At 46.6% G+C, this 14,895-nt stretch overlaps 1 protein-coding gene across 1 annotated transcript; it reads left to right on the top strand.

Moving 5' to 3' along the window:
- Positions 1 to 13,092: 13,092 nt before the first annotated feature.
- On the top strand, positions 13,093 to 14,635 carry LOC123403429 (2'-deoxymugineic-acid 2'-dioxygenase-like). The gene is made up of 2 exons (XM_045097365.1): positions 13,093 to 13,485; positions 13,598 to 14,635. The coding sequence occupies exons 1-2, from the start codon at positions 13,270 to 13,272 to the stop codon at positions 14,420 to 14,422; spliced, it is 1,041 nt and encodes a 346-aa protein (XP_044953300.1). The 5' UTR covers positions 13,093 to 13,269; the 3' UTR covers positions 14,423 to 14,635.
- The last annotated feature ends 260 nt before the right edge of the window (positions 14,636 to 14,895 follow it).

Genomic DNA, 14,895 nt, shown 5'->3' with positions numbered 1-14,895 from the left:
TGCCAAATTTTTTCATTACATCAATCATATTCTTTCATTACTTCAATCAGCAAAGATATCACCAAAACTATCTTGTAGTTATTTTACATCTGTTTCGCATCATACAACCCACAAAACAACATCTGTTGTATGTTGCATCTCTCATACAACCCAAGATGCAACATACCAAACAAAATCTGAGCTGAACCCGACTCGTACCATACAGTACACCAAACACACATCCCATCTTTATTTTGCATCAGCTCAACCAGGCCAGGACCACCCAAGCTCCTTCATGCAATGCATCCTGGATGCACCTAGGCAACCAAACACACCCTTAAGACATCTCCAAAGGGACTAGGGCTTAGCCAAATGGCCGCTGGTGTCTCTTTCCGAGGACAATGTCAGAGGTGCTGCCGCTGGTCTCTCGTTCTCTGCTACGAGTATCCTGGTGCTTGCACCTTATAACCCTCTAGTGTCATGCTACAGTAACCTCACACTAATACAGTAACCTCACACCAATGCTGTCATGTCATGAGGTTTAACTAGGCCAAATTTCCCCTAGATAAAAATCAAAGTCAAAATCAGAATAAAAAATATAGAAATAAAGAGATTTACAAACATGAAAAATAAAATCATAGTTGGTTTGAAAATATTCATTAAGTAATTGTCATATAGAAACCAAGTGGCTAAAGACCCTAAAACATTTAAAACAGAGGCCAAAACAATTATTTAAATGCTTTTTAGATCATAGAAATTCCAAACTACCTAAATTAATTCACAGACTTTTTATGGTTGTATCTAAAATTGCAGTTTAATTAATGGACCAAGTACCATATTTTTACAAAAGTCATTTACATGTTCAACGCCAACATGAAAACTAAAAAGCAGAATGGCCAACGTTTAATCGAACTAACAAGGTGCACCGCATAGTTATCATAGGCCTGGTAGGCTGGTATAATGCAAGACGCTTAAAAAACCTTATTTATTTAAAATGATTAAATAAATAAATTAGTTTTTTTAGCATCAATATTTATTTGTATAGAATAGATGCCTGCATATCTATCATTGAAATAGATACTCTTGCTTCATAAAAATCAGGTTTATCTTATAAGCACTTTCATAAGCATCTAATATTATACAATGCCTTAGAGCATCTTCAACAGACGCGTGCTTGCACAATGCGTTAAAATATTTATACATCACTAGCAAATATGCACGTGCGTTGCAACAAAGACAAAAAAATTATGTGCTATAGATATATAAGCGCTTTTTTTGGATTGATTCAATACCCTCACACAATTTTGGATTTTCACAAAAAAATCGCGGATATTAATTTTGTTTACAAAGTTTTTCTGAAATGTATAAAAAGTTTTCAAGTTCATGAGCATTTTTTGACTCAAAAAACATTTTTTAGATCACTTAACTTTTTTAAAATCAGAGAAGATTTTTTTTTACTTTTTGTGTACATATTTTAAATTTGATGCACACTTAGATCACTCAACCTTTTTAAAATCAGGGAACAAGTTGTAAATATTTTGTTTTTTACTCTTGGTGTACATTTTCTAAATTTGATGGGAACTTATTTCAGATTCCCAAACATGTTTTGAACGCACGATCATTTTTTCAAAATCATGAGCATGATCATTTCCCGACTATTTTTTTCAAACCGTGATTTTTTTACAAATACACCAATGTTGTTTGAATCCACATAACTTTTATGATTTCCTAAAAAAATGAATTCACATACAATTTATAATTTTGCGACTATTTTTATAATTCACTATTTTTGAAATTTAAAAATGCCGAATTAATTTATACTCCCTCCGTTCATAAACAGACAGCCAGCCCAACTCATTAAGGGAGGAGACTGCGTGAAAAAATAAAAAAGAAAAATTGTACAGGATGGGAATAGAACCCTGGTCACCTGCGTAGAAGAGCAATGCCTTAGCCACTATGGCGGACAAGTGTTTGTGATTTCCTTTCGTACCAGCGCTTTATAATAACAAACCACACGTCGATTTGGGGAAAAATCTAAAATGTTTTCTTTACTTATGGATGACACAGTGGGTAATTTATATCAACTTTAAAGGTAATATTAATGACGGGCGTCAGAAGCACTAATTGCTTTATTAATAGGTAAAGATTGAAATAGAGTTTTTTTAGCGTGTTGGAAAGTGTTTACTCCAACAAATGCTGTAAAATATGACACCCAATCCAAAGGTCCCACCTGCAACAGCCAACACGCACAATCCGGCGTGCATTCTATGAGGTGGCGACGTTGGCTTATGAAGCCATCGAGCAACGCGAGATGTTATTTTTGGGAGCCATGCCCACGGAGGGCATTGAGCAACCCCTCAAATTTTAGTTGTTACGGTTTTGTCATGTTACTCTTTCTGCTTCAAGTTAGGGTTTCTCTATTTATCTAGTAACTGCGAAGCCTAGGGCACTCATTTCCTCAAAACTTTGCAGCGAGCCCGTGGGTTCATCTCCCAATTACCTGACGCTCATGGGGTCGGTGGCAGGAAGGGGGGGGGGGGTACCGGAGCCGAGATCCTCGGCTCTGACTAATTATCCAAGTTGGGCTTTTCTCTCATCGGGCCGGCGTTCTGGCGGATTTAGACACTTCATATGAGAGATGTCTTGCGGACTCTGATCCTCCTCGAGTATTTTTGCATGGTGTGCATGGCGACAGACAACGCCACTACATGCTTAATGTCCATAGTCAAACATATGATTTTGAATGTGGAAAATTTAGCGGCACCTGTACCGACTAGCACATCTGTGCCCTTCGTTTTGACATTAAGATTGGTGCGTTAACTTGCAGTATAAAGGTACTAAACATTTTGCTGCATAATATACATTGCAATACACTCTAGTAGGAGTCCACGATAAAAGCTTTGCATCCGGTAAAAGTAGGGATGGATGGATGGTGCGTACACACAGATTATTTTCCTTCACCCAATAGAAAGCGGCGGCTGCTACGGATCTGGCACCGTGGATGTCCGATATGGCCTAGCACAAGGAGCCATCGGGTATTATCCATGACAACATCGAACGCAGCCTCTAACAACAACCCCCGGCAAGCTCCATTGCAACTCCCGGCGGGAAGACAAAGTTGCAACGCATCACCACCGGCGTCGGTGAAGCTCCATTGCAGCACCGACGGAGCTCCATTACAGCACCGACGAAGCTCCATTGCATCCTAATGACCCCGGCGAAGATCCATTGCATCACCACCGTCCACGGGCGGTCGCAGCCCCACCGACGCTCCATTACAGCCCGGTAAAACGCTTGATTGCAGCCCCATGCGGCTTGGCGGGTCTCCATTGTATCACCACCGGCACTGGCAGCCCCACCGGAGCTCCATTGCAGCCCGGGCGGCACGATCAAGCTCCATTGCATCATCCCCCGGCATTCGCAGCCCCAGCGGCGGTCCATTGTAGCCCTGCATGGCATGGCGAAGCTCCAACGCAACACCGACAACATTTCGATGAAGCTCCATTCAAGCACTAGGCCCCCGATTTGCAGCAGTAGCAGCAGTGGGGAAGCCCCATCAAATGTTGGTTTGCAGCAGCGACAACAACAGCAGTGGTGGAGGCGAAACTTTTTCATGTGGTGGATGGAGCGGGACGCAACGGCGGCGATGGGTGGCAGCAACGCGTGCGGTATGGTTGTGAGAAGCGCCAGGAAGAAGAAGCACTTCAGGAAGAACATGTGAACGAGCGGGCTTTGCATGGAGATAACATGAGGGGTATGCTGCGATGGGATAAGGATGGCGGGCCCCAACCGACACACGTTAAGCGGGAGAGGCGGCGGACGAAGCGAACAAATCAACCGGTTGTTTTTAATCGTTTTCCATAGAAAGCTAGCACTTTTTATTTCTCTTGTCACATACTTATTCATTGATATATTTTGAATAAACATTAATTTAAAAAATCCTTTTACATATTTGAGTTCCCGACGATGAGATCTTTAAAACAAAATCAAATTTATTGCAATCTGAGTTGCCCACCTTTGTCCATGCTCTAGCTACAACCAACGAACAAAGATAGTCACCAAAAGAGGCGTGCCAAGGTTCATACACAGGAGAAGAAAACAGATAGTCACCAAAAGAGACGTGCCAAGGTTCATACACAGGAGAAGAAAACAAAACAGCAATAATATTACCACTGTTCAAGAATTCGTCCGATTAACCAGTTAACTTGCCAGTTAATCGCTACTCTTAGGGTGACCGAATCGAATAACACCTATTCATCGTGTTAACTTGCCATGCCGATTAATTGGCCAGTTAGACCGATTAATGAGTTGTCATACCGATTAATTAGTTGCCAGACCGATTAATCACTCCTGACCTATTAACTGGTGGGCAAACGAATCCCAAAATTTTGGCACATAATGCCTCCCACCCCCTTTTTCTACTAAATACCTAGGGTTTGGCCCTCCTCGCGCTTCCTCATGCTCCTTTCATCCCCTCCTAACCTGGCTAGTGACTAGTCGTGTTCTCACCGGTGCCAGTCTCCACACTACACCTACAAGATCTAGTTGCTCCGCCATTCTGGTCGCTTGCCTCGACCCCACCCCCCATGGACACTCCCCATCCTCTCCCATGGGATGCTCCACAATCTCTTCCTCAATGGCGTCACCAGCAGGCAAGGTACTAGCATCTTCCCCCCATACCTTAGTGGAGAATCCAACATTCATATATTAGTAGATTATGAATTATAATTTTGTAGATGGATGGATGGAACTGTTGGTTTTGCCTGTTATCTGTAGTATAGTATGTGGATGTATGTTAGCAAGTATATGGATAAGTTTAAATGTCTAAGTTTTCATTTTGAATTTTGAGATTTTATATATTTAGATGTATAACGATTATTAATTTTACCTCTTATCTATTTTTTATATGCCTATAATAGAATATTTTGGTATATTACATAGCTAGGTGCACGGAACTCTCGTATGATACATAGAAAATTTAGATATAAGTTGGCAAGTTCCTGTTTAATCTACCGATTAATGGTCGACCGATTAATCTAGTTAATAGGTCGATTCACCGATTAGTCGCTACTCCCAAACCGACCGAGCAGCTACCAGTTACCGATTTCTTGAATAATGATTATTACTATCAATATTCCAAAATATAAGTCGTTTTGGAATGAAGGTAGTAGTAAATAAACATCAGCCATTAGCAATATGTCACCACGCACTCAAGCAGAGGCGGAGGACGAATTTTTTTTAAGGTGTGGCCAAGTCTTAAGGAAAGAATTCTTTTAATGCAAATCCAAAGAGTCAATACACATTACAAATGAAAATCAAATACAATAAAAATGTAGACATGTTTCAATAGAAAAAACAACCTAAAACATACCGATAATGAAGCTTTTAATGACGTCTAGAAGACCCAGGTAATGGCAATGCCCTACCCTCACTGTGAAAATCTGCCTTAATTTTACCAAGATCAATACTTTTGAAGATCTCTCGCTCAATGTAACAAACCATCAAATCATTAAGCCAACCATCTGTCATCTTGCTGCGCAACTCAGTTTTGATGATTTTCATTGATGAGAAGGCACTTTCAACTGTTGCCGTCGCTACCGGTAGTAACAATGCCAACTCAATGAGGCGATAAACAGTAGGAAACATGACATGCCTTTCAAGTTCAACCATCATTTTAGCTAGGCTTGTAATATCATGACAAGATCTAAAGTCTTCAATTCTTCTCATATGGATAATGAATATATCAAGGTTATCTTCTATATGTTCACGTTCATAATTAGAGAAATCATCATGGTAAATCTCTGTGAGTCTAACAAGCTTATGCAGGTTGAACCTAGAAAAGGAGTTTCCTGGATCAAGACAAGAGAAGTTCTGGAGCACCTCTGAAGATACCTCATTAAAACGATGATCGAACTCTGTGGTGATGGAGTCTATAGCAGCATAGAAGGTGTCCACACGAAAAAAGATCAGCTGTGACATTGTTTCGTCCACTTTTTCTTGATTTACCCCACTTTGTAAAGATGTCATCCATATTTGGTATTGGAATGTCGTTTTTGGTGCAAAAGGCTTTGACATCTTCCAATAGTGGCTGCCAACCATCATTTCTCAAGTTGATCAAACGTGTTCTCACATCCGTAACCAATGACATTGCCTGAAATGAGATAATTACAATTTTAGATGCATGTATGCTGACATGAACTAAATATATCAACCATACTACATACATCTTGTCCCGGAAGTAGACAATCATAAAATTAGTTAACCTACTCTACATATAACAGAAGGAAAAAACACATAGACACTTAACATTCTTCAATACATTATACATACTTGATAACCACGGCCATTTGTTCTTTCACTGATATATCACGACACTCGTCAATAAGAACAGAGAAAAGGCAGTCACCCATCTCTTCTTTGATTACTTTGGTGACTGCATTTGCACAATGTTTGACAAGGTCTTTTTGAATTGTCCCAGAAGTCATTTTGGCATTTTTAGGACATAACTCATCAAATGCAACCTTCACTTCTGGAATTCTTTCTTTGACCCAATCAAGCAACTCTAAAAAATTCCCCTTGTTCAAAGAAGAACTTGATTCATCATGTCCACGAAATGGTTCACCTTGCGATGCTAGATAACTTACAATGCCCAAAGATGTATCGACACGAGTTTCATACTTGACTAGTGAACCTTGGCTGTAAATTGTAACTTTACTTTTCACAGTTGTCCCTTGATTTTTAAAATCATCACATGTTGTTTTCGAAATATTGTGGATACTACATGGCCCACCAACATGTTTACGAAATGCTGCAACTGCATTTTTCCAATAGTCAAAACCAAATTTGGAGAAGACATCATGCCCAAATTTATCATCCATTCGGTCATGCTTGAAAAGAAAACAACAGAAGCAATAAGCCTTATGCTTTGTTACACTATATTCCAACCAAGCAAAGTCCTTATACCATTGTGGTCGGAAGCATCTTCCATCTCTATTTGGGGGGAAAATGCAACTTGTTGGTTGAGTTGCACCCATTCGTTTATAAGGAAATCTAACATCATCTCTAATGTCGGGGGCAAAACAATCAAGTGGAATGCGAAGTCCTGGATCACCATTTATGTAATCTTCACTAAAATTAGTTATACCTTCAACCCCGTAAACTTCTACATTCTCTTCCACTATAGCTTCAACGGAATTTCTAGTTTGTTCCACTTCCATGGAAATAAGTTGATTTTGATCATAGTCATGTGCTGAAATATTGACACTTTCACGGGTGCTTGGATTCGATTTTGAGCTGCTACCACCATCAAGCACTTGAAAATACTTTTTTTAATCTGCAATCACAACAATGTTTCAATACAATCTGCTGCCACTACCAAGTACCAACCACTTCAAATTTCAGAAAAATGAAAGATTACCTCTTCCTCTTTTCTTTGGATTTGCTAGACCCTTCTCCTTTCTTTCCATCTTATACGTGAAAAGTAAAAATTTAGGGGCAATCTCCTTCCTGTGGATTCCCCAGTGCTCAGCTAGTCAGCTATCCCCTGCCCAACCGTCGCTTCCCCTATCCCCTGCCCCGTCGTCGCCTCCCAGCCAGCCCCTCTGCCGTCGTTGGCTTCCCCGCCGTCGCCTCCCAGCCAGCCCCTCCGCCGTCGTTGGCTGCCCCGCCGGTTCCGGCGAGGGACCAGTTGCCGCTGCCGCCGTCGTTTGCTGGCCCGTGCCCCCGGCTGAACCTGCACGCAGCCGGGCCGGCAACACGCCTAGCCACTAGTTTAGCCGCCGCCTAGCCGCCTAGGGTTTGTTGTGCGAGTCTGCGTGGGGTGGGGAGTGCGTCGTGGTGGGCTGGTGGCCAGGACTGGGTCGCGATGGAGAAAACGGGGAGGAAGCAGCGATGTGTTGGGCTGGTTCCTACGCACACACCAGGTATCCACGCTGGCCTCTTTTGGTCATTAGTGATTAGCCATTTAGCCTACTACTCCCTCCGTTCCTAAATATAAGATCTTTTAGAGATTCTACTATGAACTACATACGGATGTATGTAGTCATATTTTAGGATGTAGATTCACTCATTTTGCTCCGTATATAATCTATAGTGAAATCTCTAAAAGATCTTATATTAAGAAACAGAGGGAGCAGTACTAATTTCCCCCCCTCCAAATCAAGGTATGGAACTTGCCACACCTTGCCCACCGAGAAGCTCCGCCAGTGCACTCAAGCGCAACATACAGCGAGACTTTCAGCAGCACAAATGACACAGCCCAACTTGAGAAACCATAACGAAACAAAAACTGGCACAAAAAAAGGTTCGGTCCAGGCTGGAGAAGACTCCAGATCAAACCTGACACAAAATAACTTTGATCATATCGGCAGGCACCATGCATGCATCATCTCCACGTGATTTTCCTTGTTAGAGTTGTGTCGAATGTTATTATACAAGATAGATTACAGTTGGACTTGGAATCGTACGGTGTGTAAATAAGGTAGGAGTCGTGTCCTCTAAGGACACCTGTACCCCTAGGCCTCTCATATATAGCGTCGGTAGACACACGATATAACCTATGCCAAAATAATAGCACATGCACGTAAGGGGAGCCGGCGATCTGTGCCAGCACCCGGGTGGCCGGGATGCGGTATTGTGACGGTGCCACGGAAAAGAGCGTCCGTAGTCAAGCCCCGGAAATGTAGCCATATCGATGAACCTCGTTAATAAATCTTGGTGTCGTGTTCTTGTGATTGTTTGGTCCTCGATAAATCGACGAAGAACCTCGAATTATTCTAACAAGTGATATCATGAGTAAGGTTCGAAAAGGTTAGATGGTTGATCTAGAGGAGGTCATGGCTGTGGAAAATGTTGATGGGGGCTGCATGATTGGGCGGCAACGGATGTTGCCAACATTTTCATGTCACGGAAAAGTCTTGGCCAGTATAGCATGACAGAAGTAATCGGTTCTATTGCAGGAGTATTCGACAGATCAAGTAGTCAGATTCGATCATGACGCCAGGCTTCGGGTTAGAACAACAAGTGTTGTTCAAAAGAAACGGCGGAGGTTGGTTCAAAGATTCAACACGATCAGGATAAAAAGCAGCATAAAGGAAGCATCGGGTCCTTAGAGCATCACTAGTAGTGTCCTTAAATCCTTAAATCCTCAAAATTAATTTTTTTTACAGGTTAAAACAAAAAAAAAAGCAAAGAATAGAACCCCTAAATCTCTAAACCCGTAAATTTTTTTAAGGATTTGACCTCGGGTTGCCCTCCCAATCTCTAAAAGTGAGGATTGGAGAGGGGATCCCATCCCGAGCCCGCACTCCTCCCTCGCCCCGGCCGCCTCCTCCCTTAGTTGACGCGCGGGAGGGAAATCTCCGCCTCCTGCCGCCGCCTCCTCGCTGCCATCGGCCGCCGCGCGCCATGGAGGCGTCGTCCGCCTCCTCCCTCGCTCCGGCCACCTCCTCCCTCCCTCCGCCCGTCGCCCCGCCCCCGGCCCTGGCCTCGGTGACGCCCGCGCCGGCCCAGCAGCCGGCAGTCCCATGCCAGGCGCAGGTGGCGTCGGTGGTGGCCGCCACCCACGTCGGCACCAAGAGGCGGCGTGCTGACCAACACGTCGCCGCCACGGCCGCCGCCACCGTCGCCCCGACCGCAGCCTCCCTCCCCGCCACATCCGCCCGCCACCAAGGCTCGGAAGAAGAAGCCCTCCCTTGGGCCGAAGGGGGCAGCGGGGCCGAAGGTGAGGAAGACCACCTCCCGGAAGAAGCCGGCGCCCGCGCCCGCCCCCGCCCCTGCCGCCGCCCGTTCGCCCGTCGTGCACGAGGTGCTCGACGGATTTTGTGATATAAACTATTAAAACATGCATCGATGATTTTAATTTCCTAGTTTGTATCAAGGTTGATTGTGTTTTTCTAGTAATAACTGTGATATGTCAAATGACAGTTTTATGGGGTTGTGGCAAAGACTATAACCCTCAAATTCAACCCTTATAACGGAATATTCTGTTATAAGGGTTGGGTTTGAGGGTTCTAGTGTGTGCTCGTGTTTTTCAACCTTAAAAGTAGCAACAAATGTCAATTAGGCGGCGTGCTGACCAACACGTCGCCGCCACGGCCGCCGCCACCGTCGCCCCGACCGCAGCCTCCCTCCCCGCCACATCCGCCCGCCACCAAGGCTCGGAAGAAGAAGCCCTCCCTTGGGCCGAAGGGGGCAGCGGGGCCGAAGGTGAGGAAGACCACCTCCCGGAAGAAGCCGGCGCCCGCGCCCGCCCCCGCCCCTGCCGCCGCCCGTTCGCCCGTCGTGCACGAGGTGCTCGACGGATTTTGTGATATAAACTATTAAAACATGCATCAATGATTTTAATTTCCTAGTTTGTATCGAGGTTGATTGTGTTTTTCTAGTAATAGCTGTGATATGTCAAATGACAGTTTTATGGGGTTGTGGCAAAGACTATAACCCTCAAATTCAACCCTTATAACGGAATATTCTGTTATAAGGGTTGGGTTTGAGGGTTCTAGTGTGTGCTCGTGTTTTTCAACCTTAAAAGTAGCAACAAATGTCAATTCTCAACTCTTAAACTTGTTTGAGGTTTTAAGAATTTAAAGGCATTACTAGTGATGCTGTTAGCAGCTGGTCCTCGGACTGGTCGATTTCGACGAGTTCGATGGAGGGCGGCGGCAGGTACGCGGCGGCCGGCGAGCATGCGATCTGGATCGATCATGTGCGGCTGGCAGGCCGCAAAGTGCAACGGCGTCTAGGAGTGTGGGCCAAGCAGCGATAACCGAGGTGCATGTCTACAGGCTAGGGTATGGTGCTGAATATGCAAGATGACACGAGATTTGTTGGTGAAGAAAAAGGGTTCTACGCATGCATGGAGCTACAGGCAAAAGGTGACAAGAAAATATTATGTACTCCCTCCGTATCTAAATATAAGTCTTTTAAGATATTTCACTAAGTGTCTACATAGGAAGCAAAATGAATGAATCTATACCCTAAAATATGTCTATATACATCCGTATGTAATTCATTAGTTGAACGTCTAGAAAGACTTATATTTAAAAACGGAGGGAATAGAAGGTATCCAGCAGGGGTCAAGTTTGCATGAAGATTTTTCTGGTGGGTCAAGTTTGCTCAGAGTGCGTTGGAGTGTGTGCGGCAAAAACGACGACGTGTGTATAATGCTCGAAGGAGTGTGGACTGCATGGTACATGGATTATGCATACTCAGGGCGTCAAGCAATGTATGGTGATGTGTGGATGGACACGATGCAGGATGGAACATGGTTGCAGTCGGATAATTTCGGCTGGGTTGGATTGGACTGTTTGATGGATCGACGAAGATGTCGGTGAAAGCAGAAGGCGACGGTGATTCCAGCGACGACGACACACGAGCGTGATGCTGATGGTGGCCAACTTCTGGGGCGTGAAAACGCGTGGTGCAGGCCTGAGGGCTTGTACGGCTTCGACAAGGCAATGACGCGGGGTTGATTCAAGGCAATGTACACACATGAGAGCTTGAAGCCGAGAGGCCACGGGGTAGCATGGCACAACTACATGAAGTCATGTTAAAGGTGAAGCTGGAGTTTAGCGAAAGACTTCACTCTGTGTTGATGGAGGGGCTACGACGTAAATGCATGGAGAGTCGAAGCCTATTTCAGCGGATAGCGAGAGACACGTGGGCCGGACTCGGTACCAGTGGTCTGATGGAGATGTGATACTTGTCATCAGTCGAAGATGATCGGTGATCTCTGCAGTAGGTGTTTGAGAGGTGTGGGTGTGCAGACCTAGAGACTCGACCAGGACAACAAAGGCTCGACGGGTGATAGCAGCGAGGCGTGCGGTAAGCAAGGGACACAACCACGGACCGAGGTATTGGTGGTCAGATATGTGACCAGACAAATTGTGCAAAAGGTGTTAAAGAAGTGTGAACGAGTATCGGATTCAAATTGATGTATGAGTCTATCGATGGCGCTGGGTTCGGTCCAGGCTGGAGAAGACTCCAGATCAAACCTGGCACAAAATACCTTTGATCATATCGGGCAGGCACCATGCATGCATCATCTGCACATGCATCCCCTTGCTTGGAGAGTTGGAGTGACATAGAGCTGCCCAGCAATTTCATGAGCGCCAAAGCATCGTCACATGCATGCCAGATCAGAATCAGTTCTTCTAGGCTTTCATTTGTTTATGAAATATTTTCAAAAAACCTACGCGCAACTTACTTGGTCTTGCGTCTGAACGCTATGCCAAGGGTCACCCTCTCGGGTGTCATGGACTAATTTCAATTTGGCATCATGCTACACATGCACACTTCCACTTGACCACGAGGGCGAGATCCGCTGATACACACAAAAAAAGATTACGCACATGGCCACGTTTTATTACCGTCTATGATCAGCACCCAACCGGGCGCGTGCATGGTTCCAGATCGGAGATCCCCGATGCGGCATCTCTTAAACCACGCCACTAAAGGAAAACTCTTACCTTTCACTGGCGGATCCAAATAAACTGTCCACGGCTTCCTCATCTTGCGCATCAATCGATTTCTGAAACTGGGGCACAGTTTCTGAAACTGGGCAGTTGTTTCAGAGAAACTGTCCAGTCCGTGCTCCGCCCCGACGACCTCGCGTCGCCGGCCTGCTGTGGCTCCGCCGCCCCCTCTGCTGCCGGCCTGCTGCGGCCCTGCCACCCCCTCCGCCACCGGTCCCGCACGCCCCGCCGTGGTGCGCCGCCGTTGGCCGATCCTGCCGCCACCGGAGCCCCAGCCACCGGCGCCGGAGCCCCAGCCATCGCCGTCGCGTTCCTGTCGCCGGCCGACTCGCGTCGGCCCTGCCTCCCCGCGTCAGACCGGATCCCGGCTGGGTAGTGCTTCTGCAACAAGCAAATTGTTTCTGAAACTCGACCGGTGTTTCAGGAATTAACGGATCCAAAGTTTATTTTTTACAACAAAGCGAAAGTTTCTGCAACTCGAGCATCGTTTCAAGAATTGCGTCCAGAACGGATCAGACGTAGCGGATCGGACGGCTACACGCGCGAGATCGAACGGCTGTTCAGGTGGTGGATATTTATGCGTAGCAGTCCCCGCCGCTAAATGCATGCTCCCGTTGTCATTACGCTAATCAACTTGGTAGTACTAACACGGGAGGATCATCATGTTAGTACGGCCGACGTCAGAGCATCCATTAGGGCCGCTCTACATATAATGAAGCTGCATGCCTTCGCTGCACTCCACGAGCTTAGCTGCCAGCCACGGTCCAGGCTGATTCAAGACCTGAAGCTCCATTGACCAGAGAGTCGATCGGAGACATACATGGAGCTGCTGACCGATGCCCGAGCGCGCCACTTCGTGCCGGACAAGTACGTCTTCCCGCCGGAGAAGCGCCCTGCCTTGCTCCCCGATAGCGACAGCCCCGGCGTTGCCTTCCCCGTCATCGACATCCACCCTGCCACCCTCTCCGACGACCGCCGCCGCCGCCTGGTCGTCGCCGAGATCATCCAGGCCGGGATGGAGTTCGGCTTCTTACAGGCAAGGAGTTCGATCAGCTTCTTATGTGTACATGTACCCTTGCCCTGCCCCTGAGCCACCCAGCTGACTTGATCTTCTTATCTGCTGCATACATTGATACATATATATATAGGTGGTGAACCATGGCGTAGGGGAGGACGTGGTGCGAGGGTTCCGTGAGGCGGCGGCGGGGCTCTTCGCGCTGCCGGCAGAGGAGAAGCTGCCCTACTGCTCCGACGACATGAGCAGGCACTTCCGGCTCGCCACCAGCACGGCCTTCCACCGCAACCAGACATGCTACTGGCGCGACTACTTCAGGATCCGCTGCTACCCCGTCACTGACGAGGTCACTCGCCACTGGCCGTCCAAGCCGCCGACGTTCGGGATCTCCCTCGCCGAGTACTCTACAGCAGTGCACGAGCTCTCTCAGACGCTCCTCCGGCTCATCGCCGAGGGGCTCGGCCTTGGCGCCAACTTCTTCGCCGGTGACCTCAGCGCCGGGGTGACCCAGATGAACGTGAACTACTACCCTCCATGCCCGGACCCCACCGTCACACTCGGCCTCTTCCCGCACTGCGACCGCCACCTCCTCACCGTGCTCTCCCAGGGTGATGTCGCCGGGCTCCAAGCGAGGCATGACGGGAGGTGGCTCCTCGTGCCCGCGGTGCCCGGCGCGCTCGTCATCAACTTCGGCCACCAGATGGAGATCGTCACCAATGGGCTGCTGGCCAGCGTTGAGCACCGTGTGGTCACTAACACCACGGCGGCGAGGTTGTCCGTGGCGACCCTCGTCACGCCCAAGATGGAGTGCCGCATCGGCCCGGCGCCGGAGATGGTGGACGAGGCCACGAATCCAGCTAAGTACAGGGAGTTCATCTTCAGCGAGTTCATGGAGGCATATGCTGCCGCCGATGCCAGCAGGGAGAGAGTTCTTGAGTCCTTCAAGATCCACCACTAGCTCTATTTCTGTGGATTTGGGTTGTCTTCCGGCCTATCGCCTCATGGGATGTGGTTCCTCTCCTTCCAAACTACCTTCTCTTGGTTTTGATCACTTAGGTTCTACCTTTGCTAAGACCCGCAATCGCTCACTAGATTTGCAAGCCCGACTAAGCTGTGCTCCATATGTTTCCTCCATGATGTGGTCAATAGCGCCAAGAGAGTGATTTTTCTACACCTCAGTTCGGTGCATCACGCAAGAAAAACATATCAAAACATTTCAAAAAAAATCTAAAACTTTATGGACATGATCTTAAACAAATATTATGAACACCTGTAAAGTTTGGTTGTCGAATAACATTTGAGGAGGTCTATACAGAAAAGACAAAATCACTGAAAAATAGTCAAAATGCAAGTGCTATGCTTGAGCAGATTTTTTAATTTTGTCTTTTTTTATAGAGCTCTTCGAATGTTATTTGACCATCAAACTTTGCA

The sequence above is a fragment of the Hordeum vulgare genome, chromosome 6H, assembly GCF_904849725.1.
Source record: "Hordeum vulgare subsp. vulgare chromosome 6H, MorexV3_pseudomolecules_assembly, whole genome shotgun sequence".
In the NCBI taxonomy this organism is placed as follows: Eukaryota; Viridiplantae; Streptophyta; class Magnoliopsida; order Poales; family Poaceae; genus Hordeum; species Hordeum vulgare.
Note: the sequence above shows the minus strand (reverse complement) of the source record. Positions and strands in the feature narration are given on the sequence as shown.